This window comes from Physeter macrocephalus, chromosome 13 (genome assembly GCF_002837175.3).
Source record: "Physeter macrocephalus isolate SW-GA chromosome 13, ASM283717v5, whole genome shotgun sequence".
Classification (NCBI taxonomy): domain Eukaryota; kingdom Metazoa; phylum Chordata; class Mammalia; order Artiodactyla; family Physeteridae; genus Physeter; species Physeter macrocephalus.
The window spans coordinates 86,147,570-86,163,220 of record NC_041226.1 but is presented as its reverse complement, the minus strand read 5'-3'; the positions used below and the strand labels follow the sequence as shown (position 1 = coordinate 86,163,220).

At 39.9% G+C, this 15,651-nt stretch overlaps 1 protein-coding gene across 3 annotated transcripts in view; it reads left to right on the top strand.

The window, feature by feature from the left end:
* Positions 1-15,651, top strand: part of SETX (senataxin) — a 68,584-nt gene that overhangs the window by 27,814 nt on the left and 25,119 nt on the right. For all 3 annotated transcript variants that reach the window (XM_028497718.2, XM_028497716.2, XM_028497719.2), the window contains exons 9-13: positions 554-653; positions 8,146-8,319; positions 10,657-10,889; positions 11,955-12,122; positions 12,758-12,908. In XM_028497718.2, the coding sequence (XP_028353519.1) occupies positions 554-653; positions 8,146-8,319; positions 10,657-10,889; positions 11,955-12,122; positions 12,758-12,908 (826 nt within the window). The remainder of the gene's footprint in view (positions 1-553; positions 654-8,145; positions 8,320-10,656; positions 10,890-11,954; positions 12,123-12,757; positions 12,909-15,651) is intronic.

Below are 15,651 nucleotides of genomic sequence, written 5' to 3'. Positions count from 1 at the left end.
TTTTGCGGTACGCGGGCCTCCCTCTGCTGCGGCCTCTCCCGCTGCGGAGCACAGGCTCCGGACGCGCAGGCTCAGCGGCCATGGTTCACAGGCCCAGCCGCTCCGCGGCACGTGGGATCCTCCCGGACCGGGGCGCGAACCCGTGTCCCCTGCATCGGCAGCCGGACGCGCAACCACTGCGCCACCAGGGAAGCCCCCCCCTAGAGTTTTTAAGAGAGTTGTTCATGCTGAGCCTCCAACAGTTTGTCACATCCAGTTCAGGTTTTCCTCCTGGCATGGAGGTTTCTACTTAAGAGTTTTCTGCTCTGGTAAGTTGTGATTGTCTGTATCCACCTTTTTGTCTCTTTTTACTTGTTAGGATGGAGTGGCGACTTCTAAGTTCCTTACATGCCAAGCTGGAAACCAGAAGTCCCAAATTAATTTTTAATCTTCGTGTCACACGGGAGTTCTAGGTTCTGGATTTTATGGTTGCTTACTTTGGAAAATTTTGTTGTTTAACATTGGCTTTTCAGATGTTTTTGCTTTCTTAATTTACTTTGTTTGCTTTGCGTAGGTGGCACAGGAATGGATCAGCTCTCCAAACAAAGAGAAATTCCATCAGTTACATTTACGAAAATTTCCTTCTGATTATAAAAAATACTGGGAGTTTGTGGGTAAGTTCTTTCTTATGTAACTTGGGCTATATCATATAATAATTGGAGATTGCTATTTGAGGGAACATAATAATAGTTTGAATTTTCTGGGGTATAGGTTTCGTAAGGTGAACTTGTAACCTCTTACGAAGAATATGTTTAAAGTCTTTAATTAATGAGGATAATTACTGGGACAGTTATAAATATAAAATTCATGGTTTTAACCATTGTGCAATCAGAATACCACAGGCCAAAGTGTCCCTAGGTGCTGGGCAAGGGAGAGAGAAGGTGAGTGAGGGAGTTTGACTGGCGGGGGCGGAGGGGGTGTTGACATGATCGTGCGTACAGATTCTGAGTAAATCCCTCTGCTGTCTCTGCTCTCATTTCATGAGTGGTCTGGAGCGTGTGTCACAGTTATGTCTTAGTTATAAATAAACCAAGCATTTAGAACCCTTTAAAATAAAAAGTATAAATTCTCCATCTGCCTCCTTCCCCCTTGCAATCCATCCTACTCCATAGATTCACTTAAGGAAAAAAGCATGTACATATATTTGGGGGGAAAGGTATTATATGTTCACTGTAGAATATTCAGGTAATATTAGCCAGTAGTAAAATAAACATCACTCACAGTTCCCATCATTCAGAGATAATCCTATGAACATAGTAGTGTGTATCTTACTGCTAGACTTCCTACTCGTCTGAGTGAAGTGGGGGTGGGAGGGGGTGGGGGAGTGGGTAGGATTATTTTACCTAAGTGACATTTTTCATGTATTTATTCAGCAAATATTTACTGACTTTATACTACCTGATAGTGTATGATTCTAGATGCTAGGTATGTAGCTGTGATGAAGACATAAAATTCCACCTTCATGAAGCTTACATTTGACTTATTTTCTCTTAATCTATTATAAATGTCTTTTCAGAGATAAATAATAATAGCATGTTTAGTGTTTGTAGTTATTCCATTGTAAGCATATTCCATAGTTCTATTTAACCAGTAATTTCTAGTTAGACATGTACATTATTTATGGTTTTTTACTATCACACTGAATCAGTAAAGTGTGTGCATTTTACGACTTGATTCCTGTTGCCTCTGGCTACCAAAGAGAACGCCATTTTCACTTCTAACATGAGAATGTGAGAATGTATCTCTCTTCTCATTTGCTGGTTTAAACTTTTCCCCCAGTTTTATATGGAAAATGTATCTCATTTGAGGTTGTACTTTTTGTCCTCAAATCTTTATTGGTCTTTTGTATTATGGGGGGGGGGTGGATAATTGTCTGTTCATGCCTTTTGTTCCTTTTTTTTTTCTATTAGGGAGGTTGTTTTCTTATTTGTATGCATCGTTGTAATTTTTTTTCAATTTCATTTTTGCTGTTCAGTTTCACATGCAGTTTTTGAGGCAGACAGTTTTTATCTTCACATGTTCAAAACTGCCGTATTTATTTCTTTACCGTTCAGTTGGCTTTAGAAATCAGATAAATACTTCCATGTTTTCTTGTAGTAGTTTTATATTTCTTTTTAATATTTAAATCACTGATTAATCTGCCATTTATCTTGATGGTATGATAGAATCACATAGCATTTACTCTCGTGTCTGACTTCTTTCACGTTACATGTCTTCGTAATTCATCAATTTTGTGTGCATCTTCCGTATTTTTTTCATTGCTGTGGTGGCATTTCAACGTGTGACTGTGTCACAATTTTACTGTTGATGGACATTTTTATTATTATTATTTTAAAGAAGTTTTTTTGGCAGTGCCATGCGGCTTGTGGGATCTTAGTTCCCCGACCAGGGACTGAACCGGGGCCACAGCAGTGAAAGCGCCAAGTCCTAACCACTGGATCGCCAGGGAACTCCCGTTAATGGACATTTTTTTCCAGCAGTTTAGGCCTGTGTGTCAGGGCTCCCCAAGCCCATCCCCACGTTCAGTGATTCGCTAGGAGGACTCACAGGAATTATATTCATGCTCATGGCTGTGACTTACTATGGCAAAAGGATACAAAGCAAAATTAGCAAAGGGAAAAAGCAAACCAGGAGCAAGTTTCCAAGAGTCCTTTCCCAGCGAAGTCACACAGGACGCACTTAATTTTCCCAGTAGTGAGGTGTGACAACCCATGTGACAAATTATCTACCAGGGAAGCTTAGAGACTCAGTACCTAAAACACCCTCTGCCTAGCCCAAATTCATGACTTTCACAAGTAAAGTGGGTGTTTGACATAAGCCGTAGAGAAAAAATTTGGTAAACAGGTAAGGTACAGTGAGCCATTCTCATCAGCAAATGATGAGAGCTGTCCGGAAATCCAAATTCCCAGATTCCAAGGGGGGCCAACCTTGTAAGCAGGCCTTTCTAATGATAGCAGCCTCAGGCCTGCTTCTACACACAGCATTTTATGAATGATGCTACTATGATCATTCATGTGTGTCTTCGTGTTATGCGAGGGCGTTTTTGCGAGGAGTCTGTCTCCTGAAATGGGTCTCAGAGTCTCAGGGTATTATGCGTGAGCTTAACGTGAGTAGATAACGCCCAGCCAGTCATGCAAAATGACACGCCCCCGCCAACTTATGGAAGTCACGTTGCTCCGTGTCTGTGCCAACACATTTGTGTTGATTGTGCTGTTCATTTTAGCCATTGCAGTGTGTGGGTGTTGATGGCCATTTGTGGTTTTATTTTGTAATATCCTGGCTATCAGTGAGATTGAGCACCTTCTCATATATTTAGTAGATGCTTAAGTAACCTCTTTGGGGAAGCACCTATTAAAAATTCTTGCTCATTTTCTGTTAGTTGTCTTTTTCTTACTGATTTGTAGCGAGTTCTTTATATAATCTGGATATAAACCATTCTCCCACTTTGGCTTGCATTATGACTCTCTTAGTGATGTCTTTTAAATTCTTATTTTATTCTTGTTTAGAATTTATTTTTTAACATAACAAATGCATCTGTGTATTTTTTATGGTTAATGGTCTGTTCCTCATTTAAGAAACCTTTCCCTGCTGCAGGTCATAAATATATTATCTTAACGTCTAGAACAGGTGTCAGCAAACCACAGCTTGCAGATCTACCCTGTATCCTGTTTTTATACTGCCCAAGAGTAAGGTTTTTACATTTTTTTTAAGGTTTTGAAAAAAAGATGATGATGAATATGCAGCAGACAGCATATGTGGCCTGCAAAGAAAAATCTGGCTCTTTACAGAAAGTTTGCCAATCCCTTTTCTAGAGGCTTCACTGTTTTGCCAACCTGGAATGGATTTTGTACACGACTAAGATGTAGGGGCCATGTTTCATTTTTTTCCCTAATGGAGATGTAATTACCCCAGTAGTGTTTATTGAAAAGATTACCTTTCTCCATGGTCTGCAGTGCCATATTTGTCATAAATCTAGTGTCCATTTAATGCACTGACCTTTTTCTGGACTCCTTTCTTCTTTATTGGATCATTTGCCTACCTCTCTGTCTATATCACGTTGCTTAATTTTACTAATTAAGCTTTATTAGAAACTTTAATGAGCAAGTCTGCTTACCTTGTTTTGCCTTAAGAGTACGTTGGCTATTCTTGTCCCTTTGCATTACCATGTAAGTTTTAGAGAAAAAAAAAAAAAAATGTGGAAATTTGTTAAGAATTGACATCTTTCTAATACTGATTTGAATAAGATACATATCTTCAGTTATTTAGGTTTCCTTTCAGTAATGTTTTACAGTTTTCTAGGGAGAGGTTTTGCAGATCATCATTGGTTAGATTTTTTTCTTTTGGTGTCATTTGTAATTATTTAGGTGACTATCTCTAAAAGATACGGACCTAAAAATTCATAGTAAAACATTATTTTGTTGCTAAAGTATTAACCATGATTTCTTTTTTTTTTCCCCCAAGTGATTTATTGAGGCAAAATTGATAGACAATAAGCTGCACATATTTAAATCATACAGATTAGCAAGTTTGACATACATACTCATGAAACTGTCACCACAATGAAGATAGTGAACATACACATCACCTAAGAAGTTTCTTTGTGTCCCTTTTTAATCCATCCTTCTTATATTCCCCACACCTCCCCAAGCAACCACAAATCTATTTTTCATTACTATAGGTTAGTTTATAGTTTTGAAAAGTTTTATGTGAATGGAGTCATACAGTGTACACTCATTTTTATTCTGACTTGTTTCATTCAACATTAATATTTTGAGATTCATCCTTGTGTGTATCTATAGTTTCTTTTTATTGCTTTGTATTCCATTGTAGGAACATTAGTTCATTCTATAGAGTTTATTAATTCACCTTTTAAAAAAATATATTTATTTATTTATTAGGCTGTGCCGGGTCTTAGTTGTGGCACACGGGATCTTTGTTGCCGTATGCGGGATCTTCGTTGCAGCATACCATGATTTCTTAATATTAGATAGCTAGACAGTGTTCAAGTTTTCAGTTTCCTCATAAAGAACAATTTATTTCAGCCTGTTTGAATTAAGATCCAAATTAGGTCCACTCATTGACATTGTTAATATGTCTTCTTCAATTATAATTGTCTCCTTCATGGATTTCCCCCCCCTTTGTAATTTATTTGTTGAAGAAATTGTGTTGTTGACCCTGTAGAATTAACTGTCTGTGTCTTGCTGATAGCATCCCCCTGGTGGTGTTTAGTATGTTTTTCAGTCCTCTGTATTTCTCGTAAATTGATAGTCGGATCTAGAGGCTCGATCAGATTCATTTGACCTAATATTTTTTGGCAGAACTATTTCATAGCTGGGGTTAGTGTGTTCCTTTATCAGGAGGTGCTTGATCTCTTATTTCTCTTTTTGTAATATTTATAACCGTTGATCCTTAATGCCCAGATTAATTATTTTACTAAAGGACACCAAATGGTGATATTTTTATTTGATCATTTCTTCATTTATTAGCTATTGTAGTTCTATAAAGAGAAAGTGCTCCATATTATTTGATTACTCAGTAGTATACTTTATAAAGAAGGGTAGAATAAGTATTGATACTTGACGCCTGACCAGTTTTCAAAATAATGACTTAATTCTCTGCAAGTGCTGGGTTGACCAATGAACTTTAAAAAAAAAATATTTCGTTAGAAACACATGGACACTTAAATACACTTCTGTTTCAGATCTTTGTAATTGGCTTCTTCAGGTTGGCTCCTGAGCCCTTTAGACAGGACCCTACTAGCCTTTGAGCGCTTTCTTGCTACCTGATATAACCGATACCATCTACATTTTTTATCCTGTATGTGAGCTTGTGATTTTCTAAGTAGCCTTAGTATCTTTGGGTAGAAAAAGTTATTTCAAGATCAGTATTGGCATCTTACATGCTGTTAACAAGTAATACATGTCAACATAAGGATACAGAAAGGTTGGAAGAAAAAGATTGGAGAAAGCTACTCTCGTGCAAACGCAACTAAAAGAAACTTGTTTTGCTCTGTTAATACCAGACTAAATAGACTTTACGGCAGAAAAGCATTATTTGAGATTGAAAGAGAGTATTTCACGATGATAGCAAGTTCAGTTAACAGAAGATAGGACCATTTTGAATACCTAATAAAATATATAAAGAAAAAACTGATAGAACTAGAGTATACTCTTTACATATATGTGAGACCTTTGAACCATTCATTTTTTTTCTTTTCTTTTAGTTTGGAAATATACCTCAGTTTTTACCTCTTTTGCCATTTAGTAGTTGAGGAGAAAACTTACAGCGTGCATGATTTAAAAGTTTACAGTTTTAATCGATACTTTAAGTGTCTCCATAGATAAGGCACAATCTTAAAAACGTTAACCCTGTTTATCTGTTCCATTTTGTATATTATTATTGTTATGTATTTTAACTCTATATTTTAAACTGTGTAAGACATACGGTTGGCCCTCTGTATTTGCGGGATTTGCATCATCGGATTCAACTGTGGATTGAAAATATTCAGGGAAAAAAATTCCAGAAAAACATACTTGCTATGCACCAGCACCTGTTTATATACCACTTATGTTGGATTTACAACTATGTACATAGCGTTTGCATTGTATTAGGTATTATAAGTAATCTAGAGATGATTTAAAGTGTACTGGAGGATGTGCGTGGGTTATATGCAAATACTACGCCATTTTACATAAGGGACTTGAGCATCTGAGGATTTTGGTGTCTGCGGGGGTCCTGGAACCAATTCAAGGACTGTACGACTGTACTTTTTATAGTGCCTTGTGCAGCCCTTTTTTGTTTGTTTGTTTGTTGATTCTACTAGTTCATGTATTTCTTCTGTGCTGGTGCTTTGCTTATCTCTCATATGTTGGTCATTGTCTATGGAAAGTTATTTAAAAAATAATCAGAGGCCTAGGATGATAGGATGTCTTCTTCCAGAGAGGATTTTTCTTTGCTTCTGCCAGGATTCTGGGAGTACTAGCAATGTGGGATCATCTTAATCTGGTTTAAAAGATTGAGCTTTCCTGAAGTACTCTGGTGAATTGAAGCTGCCTTCCTTCTTGGGTGTAGTCCTTCATGGTCCCAATCTGAAGCTTGAGGGCTACCAGGATGCCTACTCTATCTGTGCAGGCCCTGGACTCCAGCTTTTGTCTCTTTTTTTGTACACGGCTATCTCAGGTACCGCTCAAATTCCTGGCTGCTACTCCCTGAAGAGTTCAGATGTTTCTAGGGAGAATACTGGGCTGACCCCTATGGATTTCCACATTGTTCTGGATCTCAACAGAATTCTTCATTGTTGTATTTGCTCTCTGATGCCTTCAAATAGACATTTCTTACATGATGCATTTTTAGAATTCTTTTTTGACTTAGTAGTTCAGTCTGCTTAATCCTAGTACTTCATGCTTTGGTTCAGTATGTTGTTGCTGGATTTGGCAGTTGGTACTGAACCTTTTAATTTTAGAGCTTACTCTGTTTTCCCAGCCCCATTTATTTTACTACTGTCCTTTCCCCCTTGTTGGAAATGCCACTAGTAGGCTCAAAATTCTTACGTGTACATCGATCTGTTTCCAGATTTTCTCTTGGGATTTTGAAAGTAGGGCACAAAAGTGAAAATTTCTTGATTAAAAACTAAGATAGGGCTTCCCTGGTGGCGCAGTGGTTGCGCGTCCGCCTGCCGATGCAGGGGAACCGGGTTCGCGCCCCGGTCTGGGAGGATCCCACATGCCGCGGAGCGGCTGGGCCCGTGAGCCATGGCCGCTGAGCCTGCGCGTCCGGCAGGCCACAACAGAGGGAGGCCCGCATACCACCAAAAAAAAAAAAAAAAAACAAAACTAAGATAAACTTCAAGGAAAAGAAATTTATTAGCTGCTTTTGAATATTATGACTTCATCTATTTTGGCTTTGTAGCAGTTTTTAAGAAGACTTTTATAATACCGTGTGATCAATATTTGACAATGCTGACTAGCTTAGACTATCATTTTGAAGCATGTACAAAGTCCACTAGTGCTGTATACTTGCTTGAACTTAGTACAAGTGTTTAATATCCTTTAATCTCATGTAAAATAATTCTGTTAGAATAAGTGCTGCCTTCTTCTTGTTTTATAGTTTATCTTGAGGAATGTGAACTAGCTAAACAGCTTCATCCAAAGGAAAATGATTTGGTGTTTTTGGTTCCTGAAAGCCTAAATGGAGAGAAGAGGGATATAGAGAGAAATCACATGCAGGATCCCCATGAATATTATTGTGGTTATGTTCATAAATTCCGCCGCACTTCAGTCAGTAAGTACCTAATGAGACATTGAAGAGAAATCTGTCAGCAGCTCATCTTTTAATTTCCCTCTAAATTAGGCTTTACTAGCCATGCATGCATTTGCTATACATTTACCAGCCCTATATTTGCTGTACATTTACCAGATGTATATTTGCTCTATATTTACCAGACTGTATTTGCTAGGTTGATTACTTACCATTCACAGTCCTCTTTTAGTTTTTCTAGACTCAGCTGGAAAAGGCCCAGCATTTATTGCTTTAGACTTAGGATTTAAAAGCTTTCTTTTGTAATGTCTTCTCCTTCTAGTAAATTCCTTCATCTGTCAGTGTGTTTGTTATAAAACAGACAATTTGCAAACCATCTGTTTGTTAAATCACATTCCAGCCTTGGTTTTGTGGCTAATTATTGATGAGCAGAAACAAACACATAACTAATTGTAAGGCAACTGGAGGGGTTTACTGTTTCATCACTCCCATCCATTGTGTTATAGGGACCTCTCTCCCTAAGGTAGCATAACAAAAATAATGTTAGCTTGAATTTAAGGACTACTGACTATGTGCCAGCCAGTGTGCCCTGTCCTTCCTGTGCACATTTATCATCTTTTCCCAGAGCCCTGCAAAGCAGAATGGTTTGTTCCCTGCTCATTGGGAAATCAGAGTTCAGGGATGTTAGGTAACTTATCCAAAGACATCCTTAGTATTAAATGCTAGGTCCAGAATTGAAACCTAAGTTTGTTTGACTACGAAGTCCACACGCTTGATATATGCCAAGCTGCCTTTTTGACATTGCTGCTCTCTTAGTCTCTGTTATGTGAAGAGAATATGTGATCATTATTCCTTCACCTTTTTGCATCATATCTTAAAAATAGCAACAAAGCTCTTAGAGTTCAACATTTGTGCCACATCATAACTGGTGTGCCATGTTTACTATTGTGTGATCAGAGCTCAGTTCTTTGTGCAAGATGCATTTAGCAGCAGGGATATATAGCTTCATCTGTGCTTTCAACTCTTACAAGTGGTTACATTTGCCAAAGTTCTGTTTCTAAGATTTAGAAACGGGGGCTTCCCTGGTGGCGCAGTGGTTGAGAGTCTGCCTGCCGATGCAGGGGACGCGGGTTCGTGCCCCGGTCCGGGAAGATCCCACATGCCGCGGAGCGGCTGGGCCCGTGAGCCATGACCGCTGAGCCTGCGCGTCCGGAGCCTGTGCTCCGCGACAGGAGAGGCCCGCGTATCGCAAAAAAAAAAAAAAAAAAAAAAAAAAAAAGATTTAGAAACGGTTTCTGTCTCCTTCCCTGAACTCCTCATGCATCCAGCTATCTGACATCTCCATTTGGAGATTATTAGACATTTCAAACCTACTCCAAAAAGAAACACTTGATTTACTGCCTGACATCTGCTGTTGCTTTGGTTTTTCCCATCTCAGCACGTGGGACCTCCATCCCATTCTTCCAGTTGCTCAGCCCCAAACCTCAGAGTCATCCTTGAGTCCTGCTTTCCCTCACACGCTCCATCTAATGCATCAGGAAATCCTATCGGATCTTCCTTTGCCATATATCCTACATCCAAGCGCCACCTCTCCTGCTACCTCCTGGCCCACACGACCATTCACTTTTACCTAGGTTTTAGCCTCTTAAGTTGTCTTTTTGTGCTTTTTCCATTGCAGTTTATTCTTCATTCGCAATAAGTGATTCTTTTAATGTGTGAGTTAGCGCATGTCACTTACCTGCACGGAGCTGTCCTGTGCTCTTGACCTGACTCAGAGTCATGTTCAGAGTGATTAACTGCAGAGCCCTCGGAAGTATAGCTGCATTTACTACTGTCTTGGTCTTCTAGCTCGCTTCTCCCTGCTTTTCCTTCTAGCCATTCTGGCCTTCTCCCTGTTCTGAAAATAATCCAGGCACCTCGCTGCCTCATTGTCTTTGCAGTTGCTGATTCTCTGCCTGTAACCCACTTTCCCCGGTTTCGGGCATGGCTCACTCACTTAATGCCATGTCTCTGCTCAAATATCATCTTATCAGGAAGACCTCCCCTGACTCTCCTGTCTACAATAACACTCCCTCACAACCCTCATCACTTCCTCATCCCCCTTCTCGGCTTTCTTCCTAGCACTTACCATCACCTGACATGTTTATTTGCTTATCTGCCCCCTTCTTCTAAAAAATAAGCCTCCAGAGGACAGGAACGTTGCCTGGTTCTTAGGAGGCATTCAGTAGATACTTACTGAGAAAATTATTTAAATGATGTATAAAAAACATGTTACAAAACACCTTGTGCTGAATAACCTTTTTAACTGGTCACTGTTATTCACTGGTAACTGAAATTGCTTTTTCTCCTTCTTGATAATAGTGCGTAATGGGAAATCTGAGTGTTCCCTTTCCATCCAGACTCAACATAATTTACCAGTCAATTTAAATGAATTCGTGAAATGTCTTGTAATCAGCTCTCTGGTGACTACACAAAGGAAGTTGAAAGCCATGTCTTTGCTGAGTGGTCGGAACCAACTGGCCAGAGCCGTTCTGAATCCAAACCCCATGGACTTCTGTACAAAAGATTTACTAACTACAACATCTGAGAGAATTGTGAGTGATAGTCATTTGATAACAGGGAAAGTCAGAAACATTTCATGTCAAAATGTTAAAGCATCATGTTATTTTTATCTGTCACACATTCCCTTTTGTCTACAACAAAGACATAGTCACCATGTGTGCCCAGTGACGTTTTTGGTGCTTAGTTTTCTTTAATATTGCAAAGTAGTTCTTTGTGTTAGGTTAGTCAGCTTACCTCAGGAAAAAAGGTAGAGGGCAAAAAGAAATTGAAAATATGCTTGAAGAGCAACATTAAAATGTGAGGTGAACGTCCTGCTTAACTGTCTGTTAGGTGATTAAATGCAGGAGTAAGAGTAGGTTTAATGGAATGAATTTTGCATTTGAATGATCAGTGGAGCATTGACTGGTATTGTTGCCAGTGTGACGACGAAGTTGTGATTTTGTGTGAACACATATTTCTCATTGTTGTCAGAGTTGTGTGTAAGTTCCAGGAAATTAACACAGAGACAGGCGGAAGGAAAGGAATGTTCTTTGAACCCCTGTCTTGTGTTAGGGCTTTCATATGCATTTTCTCAGTCAGTTCTCACCCTCTAAGGAATCCCAGATTTAATGATTGGCCAAGGCTGAAGCCCAGAGAGGTTAGGAGTTTAGAGACCTAGCTTTTGAGTGAAACTGAGGTGTAGACTCAGATCTGACCCAAAATCCATGCTTTTTCGACTGTATCATTTGTGTTAGGAAAGGAAGTCTTGGAATGTTTTTACTGCCTAAAGAGAGAATTGACTAAAATGGGAAGAACCACAGAATAAAAAGAAGAAAAGTGCAAAACAGTTTATTGTGATCATCTTTATAAGAATCACAAATAAAAATACAGTTGTTGTAGCTGTAGATGGACTGAGGCCTGTAGACAGTCATCAGTAGCTCTTTCCAGTAGTGAAAGTGGTTCTTAGATTAAGGGTCATTTTGGGGTCTTGCCTGATCATCACCAAAGCTTCTGTCTGACAAAGGTCAGCAGCAGTTCAAACGGATGTCTTCCACTCTCTTGCTCTCCTGTGCCATCACAGCAAGAATCACTCGTTCTCACTAATGTCTTTTGTATAGATTGCCTACCTAAAAGATTTCAATGAAGACCAAAAGAAAGCGATAGAAACTGCATATGCCATGGTGAAACACTCCCCAGCAGTTGCCAAGATCTGTCTGATTCATGGACCACCCGGGACAGGAAAATCAAAAACCATTGTGGGCCTCCTGTACCGCCTACTGACAGAGGTAGAGTGTGCGCGAGGGCATCTGTGCCCTTAATTGAGTATGTTGTTTTACTTTACTCTAACTAATGTGTAAATAAGTACTAAAGTGTGTTTCTTCCCTTCACTTTTGTGTATCTTTTTGATACTGTGTGGAACTATATCAGATAAAGCGGTAGCAGAGGTAGAGAAGGTTATAAGAAATAAAAGGAACAGAAAATGTTATCTTGTGTGAAACTAATGCTAAGGGCTAGAATGGTGGTCTTCGGGCTTTATTATAGGTCACAGCTAATCCCAGGAGACCATCTTGAATGTATTCCTGGGCTACATTTTGGATTGAACATTGAATAAAATAAGTGGATAGTAAGGTAAGGCTCAGAGAAGTTACGATAAAATTTTATGCCAGAGTAATTTTGGTGGGGGGGGGCCCTTGGCAGTAAGAGCACCGCATCCTAACCACTCGTTTGCCAGGGAATTCCCTGCCAGAGTAATTTTTTAACATCAATGTAAGATGTAGGTGCTTTTATTTACTTTTAACTATTTATTAGGGGAACTTTCAAATATATGTGGCAGTAGAGAAGAACTATAACACTGCATAATAGAGCTCATCAGTATTTTTTGTTTGTTTGTTTGTTTGTTTGGTGCAAATTGTCGAACCAGAGGAGGGGGCATTCATATGAGAACTCCAATGCCAAAATCAAACAAAACCGTGTCCTTGTGTGTGCGCCTTCCAATGCAGCTGTTGATGAACTTATGAAAAAAATTATCCTTGAATTCAAAGAGAAGTGTAAAGACAAGAAGAATCCTTTGGGTATGATACTTATGTGGGCTTTTAATTTGTTTTTGTTTTCAGTGTTTAGTGTGGGTAACTTTGAACGACAAAGAGCAAGCCAGTTCTGGTAATTTTTTCTACTTGAGGCTGTGGCCCATGTGTACTTACTGGTTTGTTTAATGACTATTTTGGAGCATTTATTCTGTGCCAGGCCCTGTGCTACGTACTGAGGTTTCAACAGTGAAACCCTCAAAGAGACAGGAAGTGGATGGATCAGTGGGCAGTTATACTGTAAAGGTAGAAGCTCTATAATAGGAGTAAAATGTGGGCAGTTTGAAACACCTTAGAGCAGCCCTTGGTACAGTTGTGTAAGGGTTAGGGAGGACTTTTAGAGGAAATGATATCTAAGATGAAACTTGGAAGAGCAATGAGGAAGTGGAGTGGGGAGAGGACTCTCGTGGAACTTACTGTAAATAAAAAGGACCAGAAGCCAGAGAACCTTGGATGGTTCAGTATAGCTAGAATATAACGAGCTCCACCAAGGCAAGGGCTTTTTAAAATGTGTTCACTGTAGTAACCCCAGTGCCTGGAACAGTGCCTGGCACTCAGTTGGGACTTAGTAGATGTTTAGTGACGCAAAAGCTAGAGCAGTCATCACTTATGGTTACCGAGTGCTCGCTATGTGTCAGTACTCTCAGAGTAATCCTCTGAGCCACGCAATAAATAACCTGACTATCTACATTTTATAGGCGGAGAAGCTGAAGAGTTGAGATGTAAAGTATACCACAGGGATAAGTCTTTTCAGTACAGTTGACAGATCGAAGAGCATTGCCACCGAGGATTCGGGATCCTTGAGCGAATGTGTAAAGTCATTTCTGTGCACTTAACCTTAACACCTACTCTCACACCAGCCATCCTGAGTGGCGTGGTTATGGCTCTGGGTCGGGCTGCTCTTATAAGCACGTGTATCTTGTCTTCCCTAACCAAATTTTATTTTCCTTGAGGTTACCTGGCGGTGACCTAAATCAGTTAAGATTCAACTGGGCTGCAAATAATAGACACTCCAAATACAGTGGCTTAACTATGATAGAAGTTTATTTCCTTCTTACTCAGAAGCCCAGAGATGGGCAGTTGAGGGATGCGATGATACTGGCGTGATGACTGTGCTTCCGAGTCTTCAGAGACCTAGGGTCTTTCTACCTTGTTGCTCCACTACGTGTGACCCCCAACTCCTTCGTGCACATCATGGTCAGAAATGGCTGCTCCAGCACCAGTAGTCACATCTAGCAAGTGCAAGGAAAAGGGGACGGATGTACTTAGCCGTGCTTTAAGGGAAGTTCTGAGATGCTGCCGGTAGCACCTCTGCTTATTTCCTTTTGGCCAGAACTTAGTCTTGTGGCCACACCAGGTGCAAGAGCAGCTGGGATGTGTCATCTTTATTCGGAGGGATCACACACGTTTTTCCTTTTATTGCATATGTGTTAGCTACATGTAGAATTCATTTGTTGTTAAAACTTAAAATGCATTGTCAACTGCAACTTTTCTACTCACCATTATGTTTGTGAGAACTCTGACTTTATGTATCGCTCTATATGGATACGGTCATTCATGTTAACTGCTGTAGGGTATTTCGTCGTATGAGTGCACAGTTTATTGGTTATCCATTGATAGAAATGTAAGTTCTTTTCCATTTTTTTGTTGTTGTTGTTATTTCAAACTTTATTCCTGTACTTGTGCCTATTTCTCCAGCGCAGGATGAAAACGTTTACTGCAGTGACTGAGTTGTATTGTGTTGTACTGTACAGCAGCTGAAGGGAACACACTGGCGTACTGTGTCCTTACTCACGTCTCCTGAGTATTCATACAGCCTGCTAGGGCAGTGCTTTCACACTGTGGCTTGTGACCAGTTAGTGGATTGTGAAATCAGTTTAGGGAGATCAGAACCAGCATACTTAAACAAGATAAGATAGCACAGAAGAGAACAGAAAAGATTAGAGTGTAGGTAGTGAGGGGTAAGTATTGTTTTGTGAAACCTGTTTTATTGGTGAGGTATGAGTGTACTGGCTTTCAATGTGAAGTGTACCTCATACTATAGATCACGGTCAAAAGAGTTTATAAAAACACTGGTCTAGTGTATATATACCTAGAAATGAAAATGCTGGGTTGAAGGATTTGTGCAGCTTCTAGATAGTGCCCGGTTCTGCTCCAAAGTGGGTGTATCAAATTATACAACCGAGAACAGTTCCCACGCTGTTTTCACTTTCCTTTCCCTGAGGGAGGGTAATAAGCACTTTTTCAGGTGTGGGTTGACAACACGAGAAGGCTGGGACGAAGGTGGCACAAGTGTCGTGTCTAGGTTGGATTTTTTAATTTTTTTGTTAGAGAGAAAATGACATCTCTTGTCAGTAAAGACAGCTTTTTTCTTCTTTTTCAGTACTTTCATTTTTGCTTCTTTTCACTATGTCCAGTGGTCCTGGGTGTCCTTTAAGGAAGTACCTTGGCTATCTCACCATTAAGTGTGATGTTTGTTTCTGGGGTTTGGTATATACCCTTTTATCAGGTTAAAAAAGTCCCCTTCTAATTAGAGTTTTTTTAATGAATGGGTGTTGAATTTTATTGCATGCAATTTTTTTTCATTCATACCCCCCTCCCCCCCCCGCACGGCAGTGGAAGCACAGAGTCCTAACCAGGGAATTCCCGCTTTTCTTTCTTTCCTCCCTCCCTCCCTCCCTCCTTCCCCCCCCCCCCCCCCCCCCCCCGCTCTAGGCGTGTTTGTTTCTGT